General features: G+C 33.7%; 1 protein-coding gene across 10 annotated transcripts in view; it reads right to left on the bottom strand.

Moving 5' to 3' along the window:
• RapGAP1 (Rap GTPase activating protein 1) overlaps positions 1 to 22,107 on the bottom strand; it is a 503,114-nt gene that overhangs the window by 119,405 nt on the left and 361,602 nt on the right. Inside the window, exon 1 of one of the 10 annotated variants that reach the window (XM_067766595.1) lies at positions 10,837 to 10,875. The exons of the other annotated variants lie outside the window; for them this stretch is intronic. Within the exon in view, the coding sequence (XP_067622696.1) occupies positions 10,837 to 10,869 (33 nt within the window). The 5' untranslated portion in view covers positions 10,870 to 10,875. Of the gene's footprint in view, positions 1 to 10,836; positions 10,876 to 22,107 lie in introns of those variants that run through there. 10 annotated transcript variants of the gene reach the window in all.

The raw sequence follows: 22,107 nt of genomic DNA on the forward strand, positions 1-22,107 counted from the left end.
AAGTGATGATAAGCCTTTTTTTACCCGAGAGTTCAGTGTAAAAAAACACGGATAATGTTGAGAGTAATTTCCATGTATAAATGATAAGCTCAAACATATTGCAAATGTTTTTGTATTGATTAATTAAGTAGCTGGACTTTTTGCCTCGACATGGCATTTGTATTTAGGACGAAAGGCACATACTGTTATATAAAATAGAAAATTAGAAATCAATAAATAAATAGGGCGATAAATTAGAATTTGAACGAGGTGGAACATTTCCTTCTGATGATATCAATATGAAGCAATGTTTGTTTGTACGATATTCGATTTCCTTTCTCTAAATGGGTGTGGTATTGAAAAGGTTTTAGGATACGCTTCTCGAATATAAAGGTGAAATATACACAAATATCATTCAAAATAGTCAAATTGCGAACGGTTCTACATAAAAGCGTTACTGTTTAGTTAGTAGGTATGAAATCCTATCAAAAATTTATTTTGTGTATAATCAAGGAGAAAGGATTATTAGGCGATTATAACTTGTGTCCACAGATATTTCTCCAGTTGATTTTCCACCTAGGGAGTTGAAGTGAAATTGAAAATTTTTTCCAATGGGGCACCACCAAATCCAACAAGTGGTTGGTAGAATTATTAAAGCGTTATTAATAAAAAAACATGTATAGTTTTTCTATTTTATTTTCATTAAAATACTGAATCTTATATTTGAGTCCAATTAGAGAATCTCATTTGAGAACAAGTTGAAAACTATGCATCGGAAAAAACTCCCATTTTTGTTGATAATGCTATGATTCTCAAGTTTAGCTGATGCTAGGAATAACGCTTGAGATTTGAAAGGTATGCTAGTTCTCAACTTGAGCTCCAATTTGACTCAACTTGAATGCTTATTGGGATGTGTCGGTTGAATCGGTTAATTGCAAAAATCCTCGTTTGAAAAAGTTTTAGAGACAATTTATGATACTAAAACTAGCTTCGAAAAACCTGTTTCCATTCATCTGGAAATTTTGGTTGTGTCAAATTTCTGAACAAATACCAGAAAATGTGGAATGTACTTTTTGCGACACATACATGAAGTTGTATTTTAAGCCGAGTATACAAACACTGCATACTCAGAATTTTCACAATAGCATGGCTAAAATCTCTTTTTCACAGGTTGAATTATGTATAGGCCTAGGAATAACTTTATTTCTGTTTAGATCACGAAAAAAGCAGGTCATTTTCGCGGTTTAAATGGTATACAAAATTTTAATTTATGTTTAATTAATCTTACAAAATATATCTCAAATTTAATTTTTCAATGGTTTTTTTGACTATTGTATACCCGAGTCATTACAAGAGATTATCTAAGTGAATCTATATTCTGCTTCCAACGAGATATGAAAAATAATTTTCTTGTATATTCAAATATTCTTAAAGAAAGAACAGCAAGGAATTGTACAAAAATATATCATTATTTTATATGCATCCACCAGACTACAACAAACAAATTTTCAGCCAAATTCTTGTCAAATTGTGTCTGTATCGATTTCACTTTTAATGCCACCGTATCGAAATTTGGAATGGCTAGTAGTCAAAATTTGTTTATGTGCTATAAAAAGCCACTTTGCATATCATCAATCACGTTTTGATAAAGCCTTATTTAAATAACTCAAGTATATATGTATGCGCTGTCACTTCTTTAATAGCTGCAGAACACAACCGCTCTGGAACAATATTATATTGATATCATCGCCCTGAATTCCCGCGCCGTAAATTCTGCTTACTCCACACTGGAAAGGGAAGCGGAAAATATGGGTTTTATGGTGAATGAGGTATCATCGAGCAAAGAGTCAGCGCATTTGCGACTTGGCAACTACGCCAATGTTGGCAGCCATAATTTCGAAATAGTAAAAGACTTCGTTTACTTAGGAACCAGCATCAACTCAAAAAACAACAACATCAACTGTACAATCCAGCGAAGAATCACTCTTTCAAATAAATGCTACTTTGGACTAGGTAGGTAATTGAGAAATAAAATCTTTTCTCGGCAAACGAAAATCATGCTTTACAACCCACTTATCGTACCCGTTCTGCAACATATATGGTGCAGAAGCATGGGCCATGACAAAGTCAGATGAAGCAGCTCTGGGAGTGCTCGAGAGAAAAGTTCTTGGAAGGATTTACGAACCTCTACGCGTTGGGGAAGGCGAGTACGAAAAACTGTATCTACACTACATCAATATAGTCCAGCCAATTAAAACGCAGCGGCTACGCTGGCTAGGCCATGATGCTACGGCTAAGAAAGTATATGGAAGCAGAGGAAAAGGGCGGCGCCCACTCCGCTGGAACGACCAGGTGAAGAAATATTTAAATTCCCTTTGTGTGACCAATTGGCTCCAGGTAACTACGTGACCCATTTTCTACAACTTTTTATCCCCCTCCCTCCCCTCGGTGGTATGATTATATATTATATTTTGCTAACTTAAAAAAATTGTATTTGATTTATATTTGTTTTTATTAATTCGGCACCCGCCGCGTTACGCGAAGCGTGCGTGCATCCATATAATTACAAGTTAATAATATTAAGAAAAAAAAATGTATTAAAAACATTATCGAACAACAACCTAATTTATAAAGTCTTTTTCACCTTTATAAAGAATACGCTTCCAGCATCAAGCCACTGGGATACATCGTAGATTATGGGAGCAGTAACATCAGGAGTTTCCTTAGACGTGATTATTTTTTCCTCGTCGACTGCCTCGATGTCTATCCACTCCGCGCTTTGCTCCACGATACATAAGATCTCTTTTGGTCTCCTGGAGAGGACATGCTGAGGTCGCACGCGAGACACGTCGTCCATTGCATTACCGTACACGTTTTTCTGATGATTTTTCATGGAAATTTTTGACGCGAAATAAATTCCACAAAACAATTGCAAGATTTTCTAGAGATTATTGACTACGAGTCCAGTTTAGTGAGTCATTCTACAAGATATGTACATATATGTATGGGTGTACATAAGCATACATTTTCAGATTTCATGGTAGCAAATAGTGCAAGAGATACAAATGGTTTTACAATTGCTGAAAAAAACCAATCTAAATGGCCAAAAGCAATGAGAAATGTTGTTGAAACTGGCGCTGAAATATGTTGGCCTGTCAGTTGTTGGGTGTGGAATTCGAGCGCATAATGGTGTGAAAAAATCTTGTGAAACCGTTACTTTTACCGTAAAAATATACATTAACATAATATACAACATAACAAATAAAGGTGTCTAAGTTCGAGTATGACCTAACATTATATACTCAGCGTGAGCTTCAATTGTACATTTCATTTCAGATAAATTACTTTTCTATATAACACGTGGCACCGCCCGTCTTAAAAAAAAAATGTCTCCCCATTTCCTCTTCCAATAAAACTTGATAAGTGAAATATCATTGATTCAAAACTATTTTTTGCTAAGTTATAGCTTATTATTCTAGTCTACGACCCTTTTAAACTTGTTTTGTATCTAAGTTGCCGTGGTCTTTAACCGATCCCGTCCATTTTAGATAATAGAAAATTGCTTAGTCATTAAAGGGGCGGAGCCACACTCATTTTCAAAAATTTTAGTGTTTTCCATTTTAAAGTTATAACTCAATTTAGCAACATTCTATTGATACAAAGCTCTTTTTCGCTAAGATATAGCTTAATATTTTCGTCTAAGATCCTTTTAAAAATCTTTTATCTAAAAGTGGGTGTTTCGTTAATTTTTCCTCAAAGCATTCCTTATAGTAAAGGCAACCTCTCTGCCGAATTTTGTTACGATAGGTTTAATGATTTTGGATTTATGATTAATAATATTTGTAAAATTGATTTTATCAGAAGTGGGCGGTGTCACGCCCATTTAAAAAATTGTTTTCAAATTTTTATCAAGAGTCTCAATATCAATCCACACGTCAAATTTCAACATTCTAGGTGTAATATTTACTAAATAATCAGGTTTTCTGTGTTTTCCAAAATTTTATATATATAAAAAGTGGGCGTGATTATCATCTGATTTCGTTCATTTTCAATACCAATCTATTCTGGGTCCAGATAAGCTAGTGTACCAAATTTGGTGAAGGTATCTCATTATTTACTCAAGTTATCGTGTTAACGGACAGACGGACGGACATGGCTCAATCTAAATTTTTTTCGATACAAGTGATTTTGATTGATATATATGAAAGCCTACATCTATCTCGATTCCTTTATACCTGTACAACCAACCGTTATCCAATCAAAGTTAATATACTCTGTGTGCAAAGCACGCTGAGTATAAAAACAACAACATTAGTAGGCAACATATATTAACACAACACATTTGCGGTAGTCATCAAACTAGCTGTCACTTGTACCCATCGTAGTTGACACTCTTCACACCATCAAATGCATTGGGATACAGATTTGCATAAAAGCGCAACTTTGTTTACACAGCCCCATCAAAGATTAAAGACCACATCAATTCATTCAGTTCAACTTGCAGTAATTATAAAGATATTTGCTCAAAACTCATACATTCATTCAAGTTTAGTTGCTGAGTTTGGTGCTGCCCAACCGACGCACGGTGGGGTATTTGATCAATCTAGCTGGCCAAAAGTTGATTTTTCAAAATATGTATTCCAATTTTTTTTAGATATACTCCCTGGCGTTCCTAGATGTCCACTGAATAGGATACATACCCCAAAACCCATCTGCAACGTCAACGGAGCTAACCGCGCACATCTAAAGTTGTATAAAAATTGTGTGCAGTTCGATGTACTTTTGGATTAAAAAGCAATATGTCCTTCTAACCTAAATACTTGTCCACTTGTTTAGCCTTAATCAAATCTAGTTACATTTTCTTTAGGACAGGTAAATGTATTTTTAATTGATATGTTAGATTTTTTATAGCGCATGTTTTAACTGATTTATTCTACTTTTAATACTACTACTTTTCAATATTAAATTTTTTAAAAACCTTGCAAACAAAAAGATATATCTTTTTTTCATGGCATATCATGTCAGTAAGTTTTTGGCAACACATAAGCTTGTGTTTGTTTCGAAGGTTAATAACAAAAACAGCTGCGCATACCCGCGCTTTATTGAGTGGTGATCAATTTTGTAAGAGACTGATACCCTTATTGGCAAAAGGTGCCAACCTTGTGAAAACATCCTCAGTGGCAACACCTAGGTGAAAATTCTTAAAATGTAATACTATATCGATGTACCAAATTTGATTCAAATCGGTTAAGCCGTTTCCGAGATGGTAGTGTATATTTCCAAGAAATATAAAAAAGGTGAGGTGGCAACCCTAAGTGGCAACCCTACTTAAAAGTATCAATAGAAATGCGGAGTAAAATACCTTTCGTTTGATACCCATATTGACATACATATCTCATATAAACCCAAAAAATTACCCGGGTCCCTCCGAACCCGGGGGCTCGGCCCATAGTAATTATACGCGGAACACCGTGAATTTACTGTCAAATATTTCCTTTCATAACAATGAAGTGAGACAACTACTTTTTTAACAGAAATAACTGCTGTTTTACTTTTGGCCAGCTAGATTGATGAAGCACCCCACCGTGCGACGTAATGATGCTGGCATCTATAAGAAATTTGATGCATTTTTTATTGTCATTACATATTTCTATGCTTTTGATGGGTATTATTCATGCGTTTTTTTCTTTATTTTGACTAAAAAAAATACGGTTTCGACTACGGGAATTTCTTGATGTAATCAGCGGTAGCTCGTATGAATGTTTATGTATATGATAGCCCTAAAAAATAACAACAAAAGGGAAAATGTTAGTAAACTATTTATTGAAACAACATACAACTAGTTATTGTTTTTTTGCATCATTTGAGATCCTTCGAATAATTACATTTTAATCGCATACAGGAAAAAAATAATTAAACATTTGACGAAAGCTAATACTACCAATAAAATTAATAAAAGCACATAACTATGCTCATTGCTGATCTGCAAACGTCCATAACATGTACATAAAACCGCAATGCCAATTAAATATGCATGTGTAAGTAGGAAAAGTGTGTGAAAATTCGCATGGGAAATTATTATATCTTAGTATTATGTAAAATGTTTGTGCATTGTACCTAAGTTAGTAAAATTGTAATTCAATGGACACCCTAGCCAACGTAACTAACTTCGCAAATTAGCCTACCTAAAACATATCATCATCGGGTAAAACGGCTCGTGTTTTGTGAGCGTAGAAACAACCATTTTTCCTTAAGACGTGGGAATGTCCAAGAATTAAGACGTATTCACATACAACTTTAGAAAACGAGTATTTTTTTTTAGTTTTTGGTATACATCTTCTTCGCAGTTATTTATTTTCAAGCATCTTTCTTCGTCAAAATATTTCTTATGCGTTTGTTTTCGTAGCTAATTTTTTGATGTACCATATCTTTAGCTGTGCGACAACATCATTTTATCTTATCAAGACTTACTTTGTACTGAAGCCACATCAGGTTCCACTCTAAAAATATACAGAAATTGGAAGAAGTTAAAGTGTCTAAGTTAATATTGAAAATATTTCTTCAAATGCTCACAGCATTAAGTTCATGCTTAGAAAAGAGGTTTCTTTACTAACCGAGCACCGAACCTCCCAAAAAGCAAGTTCTGAAACAAGTAATTAACTATTGATACGGAACGATTCTATGAATCATCACACGCTTTCCTAGCATCACAGTCGAGATCGTTACTAGGTAGACTTCATAAATATGACGTTTTCCTGATATAACTTTAACTGGTTTAATTTTAATATCCAAAATACCTCTTTAAATTCTCGCAAGCTTTTTGAGAATCACGTTTATATTCAATAGCATAACAAAATGTTTGCCAACCTCAGAATAATTATGCACGTGCATATCTCAGGAGATTGAAAAAGATGAGAGTGATAAAAAATTACGAAGGATATTAAAACCCTGGGTCAAGTAATGGTTAGTGGACCACTTCCTCACATTATTTTATTTTCCTAGTTGCGAAAACATTTGCATGGTCGTCCGTTCGTTATCACGATAAATTCAGCAAAATTGAGATATCTTAACGAAATTTGGTACACTGGTTTATCTGTACCCAGAACAAATTTGTACTTAAATTTGGCCAAATCGAACAATATCCATGTCCACTTTTTCGATATCAAATATAATGCATGCGATGTCGATGCAAAATAGAAATAAATTAAAATTTTGGAAGCTTGTTTATATGTATGAACCATATTCAAATACAATTGTATGCCTCCATAGGTATATATGTTTGTAACTTACTTGGGTATAAAATTATTACATTAAGATTGCATCCTTTTTACAAATACCAGTACATACCTGTAAAGAAGAAGAATGCAAATATAAATTGATATGTATGCAATACCTAAAACACTATAAAACTATACTTAAAGTAAAATATTTGATTAATGTTTAAGATTTGTAAACTTTTCACCGCCAACAACGTTACGATCTATTTAATTTTTCCAAAACTCGAATTAAACTAAATTTTCAATTAAGAAAAAATATATCATAACAACAATAATGACAAAAAATTCTTGTTAAAACCTTCCACGCGATTTAAACCCACGACCTTCCTTTTTTTCTTTGAAAAAGACATCAAACAATAATTTCGAGATCAGCCCGATTTTTTTGTTTTCATCACATATTTTCTGAGTACAACTGTACCTAGGATAGGTATATGAATATCATTACATTAATTCACAAAAGCCCAACCCAACTTTATCAAAATTACGCTTATCACAGATTTTGAAATGGCATATTAAAACAGAACCTCACAATAATGAAGGTGTTAGTACCAATAGACACGAAGATATGCATTTTCTGAATGTGAAAGTGAACTATTTGTTGTTTTTAGGTAAAAATTTAAATTGGTTAGTATGGGCCTTTGTGATTAAAGGTAGCGATATGTAATAATGAAATATATACATTAAGGTGGTTTTTATAAATCAAATAAACAATATTTCCAATATCACCCAAATATATCACATAGATGTAGATGTTGATACCGATTGGAGAAGATTAAGAGGCTTCGCATGATGGTTAAACTTCAGATATATAATATATTGATCAGAATCAGAATTTGACCCCTTATGCAGCACTTATTAACCTTTTTTATATATGGTATCGCCTGCTATTATAGACACTATCGATTTCGGGTATTAGAAAATAAAAAATTTTATTCAAATTGTTTAACTCTCCATATATAATTTTTAGCTTTGACCCTTGAGCAAGCCTCCTTAGGCCTCTCATACCGGGACCATAATTTATGTATGTTATTTCTGACCTCGGCATCACCGTTTGAAAGGGTGACAGCGAAAAAAATCAATTATTTGACTCTTATGGACCACCCTTATATACATGCATACATAGTATTTTTACCTAACGATATATGTTTGGCTCATTTTTCCATTCAATATTTCTTAAACCGCGTCAGTTTAGAAACAAGACAAAAACGATCCCACTTTCAGTAGAGTTATTGCGAAAAACCACTCAATCAGTTTATCCCACTCGTCGCCACCACCATTGCTTCATATGGATATTTGAGAGGGGCTCAACTTTTCAATATGAACTTCTAATATTTTGTATACCTGGCGGTTAGGTTTTTTCTTGCTCTTTTGCCTCGCACCTGGCACATCCGGCCAGATTGTGAGTACACACACATATACCTGTTTTTAACTGACTTCCATTCAACCTTTTTACATGCATGAGGCAGCTGGTATGTCCCATCCCATCAACGTACATATATATATTTCCACTGGGGAAAGCTTCTGTGGGGCTCGCTTAAACAAAATTTAACAGCACATATACACACACATTTATCAACAAATATTGCATAAATATTGGAGTACTGAAACAAAGGGTAACTTCCACAAAATTTATTTAGCAATGTTCCCTGTGCTCGCGAACAAACGAGTAAGCACTTTTGTAAAGTGTGAAAAGAGAAGTGCGATATGCTGAAAAAAATAGGTCACTTATTGCCTTAGTATGAAGCAATACAAATTCTTGCTATCAAAGAATGGTATCATATAAAAATTTAATTTTGAAATGTTCGAAAAGTATACAATCCAAGTTTAAAAAGAGCCAATTGGTAACATCAGCACTATGCCAATAAAACAGCTGTTTGTACAACTCCCACCCAGCAAATTATTATATTTGTAAATGGAGTTACAACACACAACATAGAGACACATGAACATAAATGTAAAAAAAAAAGAAATAAAAAATAAAAACAGAAGTGCAAACGAAATGAAAAACGCAACTCGATATATTTATTCTACTCGAATAACCAGAATTAAAAAAGCAAAAACTAAACAACACAGCTGTTTCAATTCACAAGAAACACTTAAGTTGTAGCAGGTGATTGAAAATGCAGCAACTGATAAATAAAATGAATGGGGATGAAAACAGTATGTGTATCTCAAAGTATGTCGCATTTCAAGTTAAAAACAAAAAATATCTTCTTCATGATAAAATAATAAGAAAAAACGAATGCAAAAAGATGTAGCTCATTTTGGTTTTTAGTTCAATCAACCGTTTAGTGATCAGTTTCCGAACGTAGTTTGCATTTTACTGATCATAAATTGTTTACACTACATTCGAACAACAGGTTTTGACCGCCTATGTGGCAGTTTTTTAACATTTTGAAGTGTTGTTCATGTATGTATATAATTTTTTCTTTTAAAATTATGGTGAAATGTGAAAAAAAAATCAAAGAAATCTTTTTCCAAGAAGTTAAAGAATAATTATTTCAATTGGCAGGCACTTCAACACGCCTTTAATAAAATACATTTAATGTCGTGTTTTTTACAGCGCCCATAGTGCGTTCCAAAACCAGTTCCCGCTAAAATTCAGCATGCAAATGCAACAATGAGATCCACATGTTTATCTGTTTAAAATAAATATATTAGAATAACTTTGGTATGATATTTATATTTATGCAAAAAAATTTCAAATTTAATTTTTAAACCACCTTCAATGCTTTGCCTATCACAAATTTCTGCAACAGCTTTTTTGGTGAAGCAAACAAAAATGGTTAGTTCTCAAAAACGAAATAGTAATTTCTAAATTCAAAACAGAAATATTTGTTAAAAAAGGAAATCAAACATATTTTGACCAAATCTACTATGATGTGTACTCTGAGTTACACCAGTTTGCTCTATTTGCTTTTGACAGCTTCTCTACTCTGATCTTCCCTGACCTGTTCAGCACTTATTTTGGCACCGATAAGGAACATATTTCCTTTAAAAATGGCTTTAAAGCTTGTACCGATATGGAAATATCTAAAAATAATTAAATAGGCAAGGAAGACAGTTTTTTTTAGTATAACAGTTCAAACTGTAGGAGATGGAGATGCCCTTGCCTTTCTGTTAACTAGAATTCAAGCTCTCAATTTCCTCCAGTATTATTTTTATACTCATAACCACGACCGCTTTTTATATACATATGTATGTACATATATAGAATTTTGGGAAACACAAAAACGTTATTCTTCAGAGTACAATAACCAAATTTCATCCGTGTGCGTGGCATAGCGCACTTCTGACAAAAGAAAATTTTCAAATGTTATTGGGTATACATCGAAAGCCTTTTTAGTTTTCATCACTAAGCTCGATAAACTGATCACCTTTGTCATAAGGAATGAGCCTTGAAAAAACAAAACACTTTTTAGGAAATGGGTGTGACACCGACCCTAAACAAGTTTATTTTGGTAATACTTTGTGCCGAAAAAACCCGGCTATATAATATTCGGATATACCCTTCGTGGTAACCCACTTGTTATGTGATATTCCGTTTCAAAAATAACATTTTTAACACATTATCACTGACCTTGTATCTAGCTGAAGATCTCATGCGGTACATGAGATGTGAAGGCTTTTGATCACCTAACTCTAAATTGTTCAGCCTCTGCTTCAGTTGACTCTCTTCGGATTCAGTCAAATGTTGAAAATTCGGGTCATCATAGCTTTATAACTGATAAATTTATTGAACAATCAGAAAACGAATGAATAAAAATTTTCTCATAAACTTCAAGTACAACATAGGCTCACATGATCAGAATATATAATATTTAATTTCAACATGTATAATTGATCATAAGTTGTGTTTACCAACACGCCTCCTCAACTGTGATCAAAATGTTTGAAGTATACCCATTGACTTGATACATAATTCATGTTTAATTCTTGCAACTGGTTTAGTGAGAACATAAGCCGGCATTTCATGTGTTGAACAATATTCTATTTTAATAAGACCATTCTGACAAGCATCGCGAATGAAATGATATTTATAATCAATGTGCTTAGTTCTAGAGTGATGTCCTCCAAGCGTAGCCATTTGTTGTGCACTTTGTGAATCCGAGTAAAGAACAACTGGTTTATCTAATTCATACCCGAGCTCACACAGTAAATAACGTAAATATTGTGCCTCCTTCGCTGCCTCTGATAACGCAACATACTCCGATTCAGCACTGGAAGTTGCCACGACACGTTGCTTCTTCGACTCCCAAAGGACAACTCCACCTGCGAGTAAAAAACAAAAACCCGTCTGAGATTTACGATCATTTACGTCTGTTGCCCAATTTGCATCAACATAGCCTAAAAGTTGACGCCCCGTTTTCTTATATGTTAAAACAAAATTTTGCGTATACTTTAAATATCGTATTATTTGTATAGCTGCGTTCCAATGTTGCCTACGTGGATCTTGACTAAACTGCGATAACATATTAACACTGCACGCTATGTCAGGCCTGCTAAAAACCGAAAGATGTAAAAGTGATCCAATAATTTCTTGGTATTTAGTTTTATCTATTTTTTCTGCTTCCCCTGCAATTTTCGGATCTTTTTCTAAAACCGTCTTTTCATGCATTGGAATTTTTGCTGGTTTTGCGTTAGCTTGACCGTATTTCCGAATTAAATTTCCAATATACATAGGTTGTGAAATTGACAAACTCCCTTTATCAATTTTAATTCCCAAACCAATACAATTACAGGGTTGGTTTAGATCGCGTATCTCAAAATGTTCCTTCAGAGTTTCTATAAAACTTCCAGTCATAATATCATCCTTTGCTGCAATGATTAAATCATCAACGTATAAAGCAACTATAAAATTTTTGTTTTTAAGTGTGTATATACATTGATCGTAATTTGATTGTGTTAAACCAAATTTTTTAATTACATCATCTATTCGTTTAAACCACTGCCTTCCAGCTTGTTTAAGTCCATAAATAGCATTTTTAAGCAAACAAAGCTTATCTTTCCGTTTTTCATCAACATATCCCTCAGGTTGTTGCATGAAGATCTCTTCGTCCAAATTACCATTCAAAAATGCACTACACACATCCAACTGCCGTAGCTTAAGATCATGATCAACTGCTAGTGCATATATAAGACGTATTGAACTTTGTCGTACTACAGGCGCAAATTTATCTGTATAATCTATTCCATACTTTTGAGAATATCCTTGTGCAACTAACCTTGCCTTTCTCTTGTCAACTGTGCCATCAGGTCGTATTTTTGATTTGTATACCCATTTGCAACCAATTGCTTTTCTTCCTTTGGGCAAATCTACTAATTCCCAAGTTTCGTTTTTCATAAGAGAATTAATTTCTGTTTGCATAGCCTTCAGCCACTCATCTGATTTTGGCGAATAAATAGCATCTTTATAACAATTAGGGTCTTCTTCTTCTGACACTTTCTTTATTGACTCATTACCAAAAGCCCACGATCGTAAACGTCTCTTTATGGAATTTTCAGGTAAGTCATTTCCTGCTTCGAAATTGTCTCTATTATTATCCTTTTCTCTCTCAGAGCTATTTTTCTCAATTCCCATAATATTGTCATTCACATCACTATCAACTTGATCTGTACTATCAATAAAAACGTCGTCATCTGATTCTAGTTCACAGCTTCTTTGTAAATAATTTTTGATTTCTGATTTTTTGCTACTTTCAGATTTTTTCTCAAAAATATACTCTTGGTAAAATTCCTTATTTTTCTCGACATGATCTTCACTGATCTCAAAATCTCCCTCTAAAAATCTCACATCTCCACTTTTAATAATTCTACGCGTTCCTCTTTTCCATAGACGATAAGCTTTCGATTCTTCTGAATAACCAATTAAAGTATATTCTTCACTTTTTGGATCCCATTTAGTCCTTCATGGATTTTTTCTTAATACAAAAGCCTTACTACCAATTTGTCGAAAATGATGCACACTTGGAACTTTTCCTTCCCATAACTCTTCTTGGGGTTTTATCATTATTTAATTTCGTTGGACAACGATTTCGTATATAACTTGCTGTATGTACTAATTCAGCCCATAAAAACTCTGGTAGATTTGCTTCAATCATTAAACATTTAGCCATTTCCACTAACGTTCTATTCATTCTTTCAGCAACTCCATTCTGCTGTGGAGTATACTCTACCGTTAATTGGCGCCTTATACCATGTGAATTTAAAAAATCTGTAAATCCGCCACTAGTAAGTTCTTTCGCATTATCACTTCGCACGCATTTAATCTTCCTGCCACTACTCAATTCAACTTCCTTCTTAAATATTTTGAAAACGTTTAGATAGTCATTCTTATGGTGCAAGAAATATGTAAAAACTTTTCTAGAAAAATCATCTATAAAAGTTACAAAGTATTTCTTTCCACTCAACGATTCCGTTTTCATAGGACCACACATATCAGTGTGTATTAAATCCAATACTCCATTAGACGACTTGCTATTTTTAGTAATGATCGCATCTCTAATTTGCTTGCCTTTATAACACGTGACACACTCTATTCTCTGATTTTGAAATTTTGGCAAACCTTCAACCATACGTTTTGACTGTAACTGAGTCAAATGACTCGAATTTAAATGCCCATACCTTTTATGCCACAGAACAAATTCTTGACTATTTGTACCTCTCACTTCATTACACAAATCTTGTTTTGATTTGAAACATTTGACCATAAACAAACCCTGTGACTTTGGAGCTTCTAAAAGAACTTTGTCATCCTTCATTATAAGCGCTTTATCCTTGGACATAACTATTTTGCAGTTACTATCAGTTGCTTTTGCAGTAGATATTAAATTGCATCGCAATCCAGGTACGTATAAAGTTTTGAACAAGCTAATGGTTCTCATTTTTTGATTGATAATAACATTCAGCTCAACAGTACCAATACCTTTTGAATCAAGCTCTTTGTCATCTGCTAAACGAACCTTCCCGGAAAATGTTTCATCTAAATTGATAAAATCAGATTTTGATCCGCACATATGCGAAGTTGCCCCACTATCCAAACACCACAAAACAGTGTTAGAGTTTTTCATTGTGTCTGTATTATAGCACTCAGCTGTTGCCACAAAACCCATTGACGTTTCAGCACTGTTTGAAATGTCTTTATTTTTCAGCCTGCAATCTTTTGCCTTGTGTCCTCTCTTCCCACATTTGTAGCAGTTATATGGAAAGCACATACCTAGTTTATTTGTATTACCAACATTTCCGGAAAACCTCTTGCCTTTACAAACTTCCTCTCCTTGTTTTGCCTTGTTTCTGACAAATTTGTGAACCTTGAAAGCTTCCTCCTCTTCTTGATTGGTCGGTTTGTCTCCAATTTCTAATAACCTTGCACGTAATACATTTGGTGGCGGAAATTCACTAGCTGTATCAAATGCGGCTCGAACCTCTTTGTATTTGCTTGATAAACTATCCAGCAATATTATGGTAAGAAGATCATCATCGATCTCCACATTCATCTCCGTTAAACATGAAATACACACATCAAATTCAATCAGATAATCTGTGATTGATTGACCATCACTCATTCTTAAATTCATTAACTTACGGTAGCATTCAGCCTTACGCCTTGTGGATTTTCTATCATAGGTGTTCTGTAGGTAGACCCATACCTCATTCGTCGTTTTCAGGTTCCTCACCATTCTAATAACATTTGGCTCCAACGCCATGATGATTTCTGCACGAGCATCCAAATTTTTGTCATCACATTCTTGCTGGTCATCTTGCCTTTTTGCCAATTCACACTGCTGTTCTTCACTTAATTCTGCCGGTAAAATCAAATCGTCCGGCCTCTGCTCAACTCCATGAACAATACGCAGCAATCTGCTCTTATGTAAAACCGCTTCCATTTGTGTCCTCCATGTATTATAATTTTTTCCATTCAGCAACGGAACTCTTGCAATCGACGTACTCATTGCCATTACGATTCGCTTTCCTTGATGATTTCAATAAAGACTCCTTGCAGTAATACAATATTTGGTTATAGCCTTATTCTGGCTGGGCCCATAACCTGATAAATTTATTGAACAATCAGAAAACGAATAATAATATTTAATTTCAACATGTATAATTGATCATAAGTTGTTTTTACCAACAATAACGTCCTTTAGCTGGATGATTCTTGATGATGTCTTTCACAATATAAAGAATCGATGGGTCCAGATGGCTCAGAAGATATTCAAATTTTTTTGAGTCTTGACTTCCGCCAGCAATGTTGAAACTTGATTCAATTTCCAGAAACCAGATTTCAGGTTCTTCACACCAGAAAGTTGTTAGTTTAGGTATACGTGCCGAAAAAATCTCACCAGACGATACCGAGTCCGGCACTGAAGTTCAGGAAAATGAAGATGGTACCACGCCGGATGCTGATGTTGATGCTGACGTATTGTTGCCAGAATTATCTTTTCTCGTAAATAACGGCATGTTCGAAAAATTGGGGTAACCAAATGTTGTAATTAAGATTTTTTTTAATTATCTTTTTATTACGACAAGTAAAAATTATGAGGTGAAAACGTTTTTTGTCAATGTCAACACATTAAAATATTTCACAAATAATTCTTTAATAAAAATATTAAAACAAGTGGAATATCACATAACAAGTGGGTTACCACACCCTTACTTCTTTTTACAGCTTTTAGCTAATAGCGTTTTCTTTTCTGAAATAAATTGTTGCCTAAGTAGATGGTAAAGCCTTAATAGAGTTACGCCTACCCCAGAAAATGTTCAACATTTATAGTGCGTACAACGAACATTTCAACTCACCATATTCACTCATATTAATAGAGTATATGTGGAACTTAAGAGCGAATTGAGAGTTTCACAGAGTTGCATTGCCACACCGCCATTTTATACAGGGTAAAAGTGTAACGCTTTTGCGTTGCGAGCAGGCAGCAAATTTCAAAAAAGAACGAAATACCCCGTAAAGGCGTTGCCTGTTTTTTAGAATAGAACAACAAACCTTGCGCGGCGTACAAAAAGCATAACACTTTACCCAGAAAAGAAAACGCTATAAGTCAAAGGATTTTGGTCTTCATAACCTAAACTTCTACATATGTATATCCATACTATATTTGTAAACCACATATATACACACTCACAGTTTTATCACGTCATCAGCTAATTCTATGCTGAATAGTTTAAATTGCCCCAAAGTTGCCGAAATTGCAGGATTGCATCAGTAAAACTGCAAAGCAATTAGAAAATGACGACGGTTGGAAGATTAAATCCCTTGCAGCAGTTTTTCCTAAAAAGTTGAACAAAGGCACACATACGAACATGAACAAGCTTAAGATGTACATACATATGTACGTCGAGCATTACATGGAAAATCGTGAATTTTCGCCGATTTTCCTGTTGCTCTCCTTAATAGTTTTCAATGCCAATATATTTTAAATGTATCACACCTCAACGTACCAAAGTAGAATATTTTATATTTAGTATCAACAATATTAATGTACTAAATACTACTTTATCTGAAAAAAAAAATATGGTTTGCTCTAAGCTATATTCCGAAATTGAAAAAATCCCTACGATTTGTCTAGTACCAACCGTGGAATGCTCCATGTACACCATGTAAACTTACAAAACTTTCACAGCTGATTTTTCGAAGTAATGTTTAAAGTACAATGTATAGTAGACTGGGTTGGTCCCCATACAAAAAAAAAATTGCAAATGTTCGCCCCTAAATTTAAAGATTACGTTGAGAGGGTTTCGGAAAAACATTTTTTTTTTATCCTTCCAAATACAGCCGAAAAGGTTTTTTCGTTGTAACTTGGTTATTTCACGTCCGATTTTTAAAATTGATACGTCATTATTTTGGTCCTGAGAAGCTTCACATTTCCGTTTAATGTCCTTTTAAGCTATGAAGTTGTTTTCACATGATTAGGTCAGCTAACAAAGTTGTACCCCACCTAACGTATCCTTTTTTCCTTACCAAATGAAAGTACTTAAAAATTCAAGAAAATGTTGCTTTCATACCATATTACTAAAATAATAAACAAAGAAGTTATATCACTTTCAAAGTTTATTGCAACTGTTATTTTACCTGATTCTTATTATACTTAGATATGAAACTCATGATATTTTTGGAGGAAAAATTATTATTAGGGTTTGCATTGAAAAGTTAATAAAAATATGCCAAATATCATAAATAGGGGAAGTCAAAGTAAATAAGTGAGTCAAACCTGTTGTTTTATATTTATAATAATGACACTACGCGACAAAATCACTTTTTTGCAGATATTGAGGCTTAAGTAAACAAAGCACTATCTCCGTTTTTCGAAGTTAGCCTCCTAAAAATAGATATCGGCTTTCGAAGTTCGAAATTCTTCATTTCGAAACGCGTTAACAAAAAAAAAATATGCATTCTGATAACGTTGCCCTGAAAAACGGTAACGTTTTTATCGATAGAAGTAATAGCCACTACTTATACGTGTTCTATTTTTTTGTTTTACCTTTTTAACGAACTATTTTGTTTTGAGCTAACTTTTTTTAAGAGGTGAAAAGGAAAACATTTTCACTGCAGGAATTGTGCCACGCAAAGTAAATCCAGAACACCATGAGTTTTCAAATTTCACATCTTTTATTTGATTTGTAAATAAGATAGCTTACGAAAGAAGTGCAATTCTGGGACAGCAAGCTATCTGGTGAGAAGTTCTGGCTCTACGGTCATGCATGAAATTTGTAATTTATGCCTTAATATTAACACGAACGGGTAAACAGTTGCAAAGGCGAAAATAGCAGTGGCAATTTTTATCAAATTTCGTCAATTAAATTCTCTTTTTCTATTTTCGTTACTTAAAGGAAAAACTTCCATAAATTTTGTAAATAAACACTGCAAACCAATCTAAAGCTTACGGAAATGTCGATCTTTTTATTTGGTCTTCTGAATTTTTTCGAGTACATATAGTTTTAGTCTAACAAAGTAGAAGTTTAGTCTCTCAAAAATCACATTGATTTTTGACAATGTTATTTTTCTAACAGTATTTTAGTTTTTCTTCCATACATAAAAAAAAAGAAAATATTAAACTTCCTAAGAAAAAATGCAAAAACTAATACAAATTCTGAGAGACATATAACTTGTTTTTGTAAGACTAAAATTGATTGGGCTACAAAAAAATTCAGGACGACGTTAACAAGATGGTCAAGGCATTCCAATATATGGGCCTAGGCTGCATTATCACGCTCATGATGAATACCTTGACTATGATGGAGTTAAATGCCGATGCAGGTCTTCAACCTGTATCTGTCTACCATTGAATTACCGTCACAGAGTGAATAGTCATACTTCAACCAATACCTGGAAGATTATCAAGGATTGTAAATTCAACCGATATTTATTTTCTCTCATACGAAGTTGTTACCGTCAGCACCTCTCCGAATGTCCTAAATATGAAGATAATTTATCGATTTCGAGTTTAACGAAAACACCACTCAATGCTCCTCGTGGCTCGATACGATACTGAACATACGTCGGAATACCAATACTGCCGGTCATACGATCAGTAACGTAAACTTTTTTCATACGATTGCCGATTCGATCACGGAAACCACGATACGGGTCCAGAAAACTCTAAATAAAAATTTCGAAATTTTTGTAAAATTTTTGTTTTTTTTTTCGAAAAAGTTTTTTAGTTTGGTTTGCATAGTTTCATCTACAAAATTTATATGGAAGTTTTTTCTTAAATTAAAGAAAGTAAGGCCCGGGTTTTCAGTGGTTAGTTGAGACTACGTTTTCTTTTGTTGTTCTATATAAAGGCAAAAATAGTGTGAATATAATCCCCAAAAAGTTCTGAAAAAAGGCTATTCTAAATATGGAATTTAAGTTATAATAAACCATAGAGCACATGGAAATATCAAAAAGTAATTGACAGTCCAGCATTATGAGTGATTTGCAATGGTTAAATTATTGTTATAGGCCTTGAGTTCGAATTCGAACCAGGAATAAAATTATTCTATGTATATTAAATTATTATACGTAGAAAATGAGTAAAGTAGAAAAGAAGTTCAGAGACCGTATACCCGACTATTTCATCACTCATGGCGGTTCATCATCTGCGATCCACACATTGAAGGCTTGTCGTTATAACGCATCACTCCATCAATGCACTTTGTAAGTAATAGGTTTTGAAATAGTCGGCTATACGGTCTATGAACTTTTTATTTTTCTATTTTACTCATTTTTATGTATAATGTAATGTATGTGAACAATTCTTCGAAAAGTGCTATCAAATTGTCTAGAAGTATTTCAGAAATATTAGGTGTTACGGTAAGTGGCAGAGAATGCGTTGGGCATTATATGCACACGGTCTACATGGGCAAAAACTCCTTTTATCCAAACCCAACTAAATAAATAAATTAAACTTTCCTGAAAAGATTTTATAAACACATCTTGTTTTGGAATGTACTTTATGCAAGGAGAGCACATTTGGGGCGTCAAGGAAGAAAAAAGCAAGAAAAATATGTAAATAATACACTTATCGAAACGCAATGTTATATTTACAGAGAAGCATGGAGCGGTTAGGTGATGGTGTGGATGTGTGTGGCCTTGAGCGATGTTGGACTTGGTTTTCAAACAAAGTTTCATGAATAAATTAGATTATCTGAACATGATAGAATTATATTGAGTGCCGAAAGCTTTAAATTGGATCAATCGTGGGTGGTTTAGCAAGACAATGATCCCAAACACCTTGGGAAAGTTGTCAAATAACGGATGCTCTATCACACCCGAAGTAGTCACTGCACCTTAACCCATCGAGCATCTATACGAGAACATAGATAGAAAAATCTGAAAAAGTACCATTAGTAGTAAGATAGGCTTAAAACCGATATTTTTGTGTAATGCAGAAAATTGTACCGGAGGTGACAGCAATGCTTGTTGGTACAATCCCTAAAAATGCAAATGGAAAGCACACAAAGTATATTGTATATATATTGTTTTGTATATTTTCTTTTGACACCAAAAATATGATGTATTTCCGATATTTCGTCCAAATCCTTTTTTTTACTTAGAATGCTTTGCCTTTTTGTGAGTCACAAAGAAAACCATCATTTATTATACTCAGTTGAGCAGAGCTCACAGAGTAAATTAACTTTGATTGGATAACGGTTGGTTGTACAGGTATAAAGGAATCGAGATAGATATAGACTTCCATATATCAAAATCATCAGTATCGAAAAACAATTTGATTGAGCCATGTCCGTCCGTCCGTCCGCCCGACCAACTGTCCGTTAACACGATAACTTGAGTATATATTGAGATATCTTCACCAAATTTGGTACACGAGCTTATCTGGACCCAGAATAGATTGGTATTGAAAATTTGTGAAATCGGATGATAACCACGCCCACTTTTTATGTATATAAGATTTGGGAAAACACAAAAAATCTGATTATTTAGTAAGTAATACACCTAGAATGTAGAAATTTGACGTGTGGACTGATATTGAGACTCTTGATAAAAATTTGAAAAAAAAATTTTAAATGGGCGTGGCACCGCCCATAAATAAAATCAATTTTACAAATATTATTAATCATAAGCAAAAATCGTGAAACCTATCGTAACAAAATTCGGCAGAGAGGTTGCCTTTACTATAAGGAATACTTTGAAGAAAAACTAACGAAATCGGTTAAAGACCACGCCCGCTTTTATTTAAAAGATTTTTAAAAGGGCCGTGGACGAATAAAATAAGCTATATCTTAGTGAAAAAAAGCTTTGTATCAATAGAATTTTACTTTCTAAATTGAATTATAACATTAAAATGGAAAACACTAAAATTTTTTAAAATGGGCGTAGCACCGCTTACTTGTTATAAAATCAATTTTACAAATATTATTAATCATAAATCAAAAATCGTGAAACCTATCGTAACAAAATTCCTCAGAGAGGTTGCCTTTACTATAAGGAAAGCTTTGAAGAAAAATTAACGAAATCGTTTAAAGACCACGCCCAATTTTATTTGAAAGATTTTTAAAAGGGCCGTGGACGAACAAAATAAGCCATATCTTTGCAAAAGAGAGCTTTATATCAATGGTATTTCATTTCCCAAGTGTATTTATAACAATAAATAGGAAAAAAGTTTTAAAAAGTTTAAAAAATGAGCGTGACGCCGCCCCTGTTATGACTAAGCAATTTTCTATGTTTCGGGAGCCATAACTCGAAGAAAAATTAACATATCTTAATGAAATTGTTTACACATATTCTCCTTATAGCAGAAAATATTTCTAGTAAAAATGGACGGAATCGGTTAAAGACCACGGCAACTTAGATATAAAACAAGTTTAAAAGGGTCGTAGACTAGAATAATAAGCTATAACATGCCAACCTAATATAAACGCACGCAAGTCATTTTCTGTCAAAAACGTCTCATGGACATACAACTTGTATGAGAGCAACCCAAATTGAATTTGCTGCGTAAAAACCTAACTCGATTTCCAATTTTTGATCTGCGTGACATTTAGATTTGACGTTTGCACACATGCTTTACATTGTCGCAACGCATGCTTATTTGGGTTCGGGCAAAAAACGCCGGTTGTTTGCGTGCGCTAAAAAAACGCAGTGCGGTTTTATTAGCTTGGCATGTAACTTACCAAAAAATAGTTTTGAATCAATTATATTTCACTTATCAAGTTTTATTGTAAGAGGAAATGGGGAGACATTTTTTTTAAATGGGCAGTGCCACGTGTTATGTAGAAAAGTAATTTGTCTGAAATGAAATGTACAATTGAATCTCACGCTGAGTATATAAAGTTCCGTTACACCCGAACTTAGACACCTTTACTTGTTGTTGTAGCAGTTTAGTTTCTTCATTAAATA

This window comes from Eurosta solidaginis, chromosome 2 (assembly GCF_040869045.1).
Source record: "Eurosta solidaginis isolate ZX-2024a chromosome 2, ASM4086904v1, whole genome shotgun sequence".
In the NCBI taxonomy this organism is placed as follows: domain Eukaryota; kingdom Metazoa; phylum Arthropoda; class Insecta; order Diptera; family Tephritidae; genus Eurosta; species Eurosta solidaginis.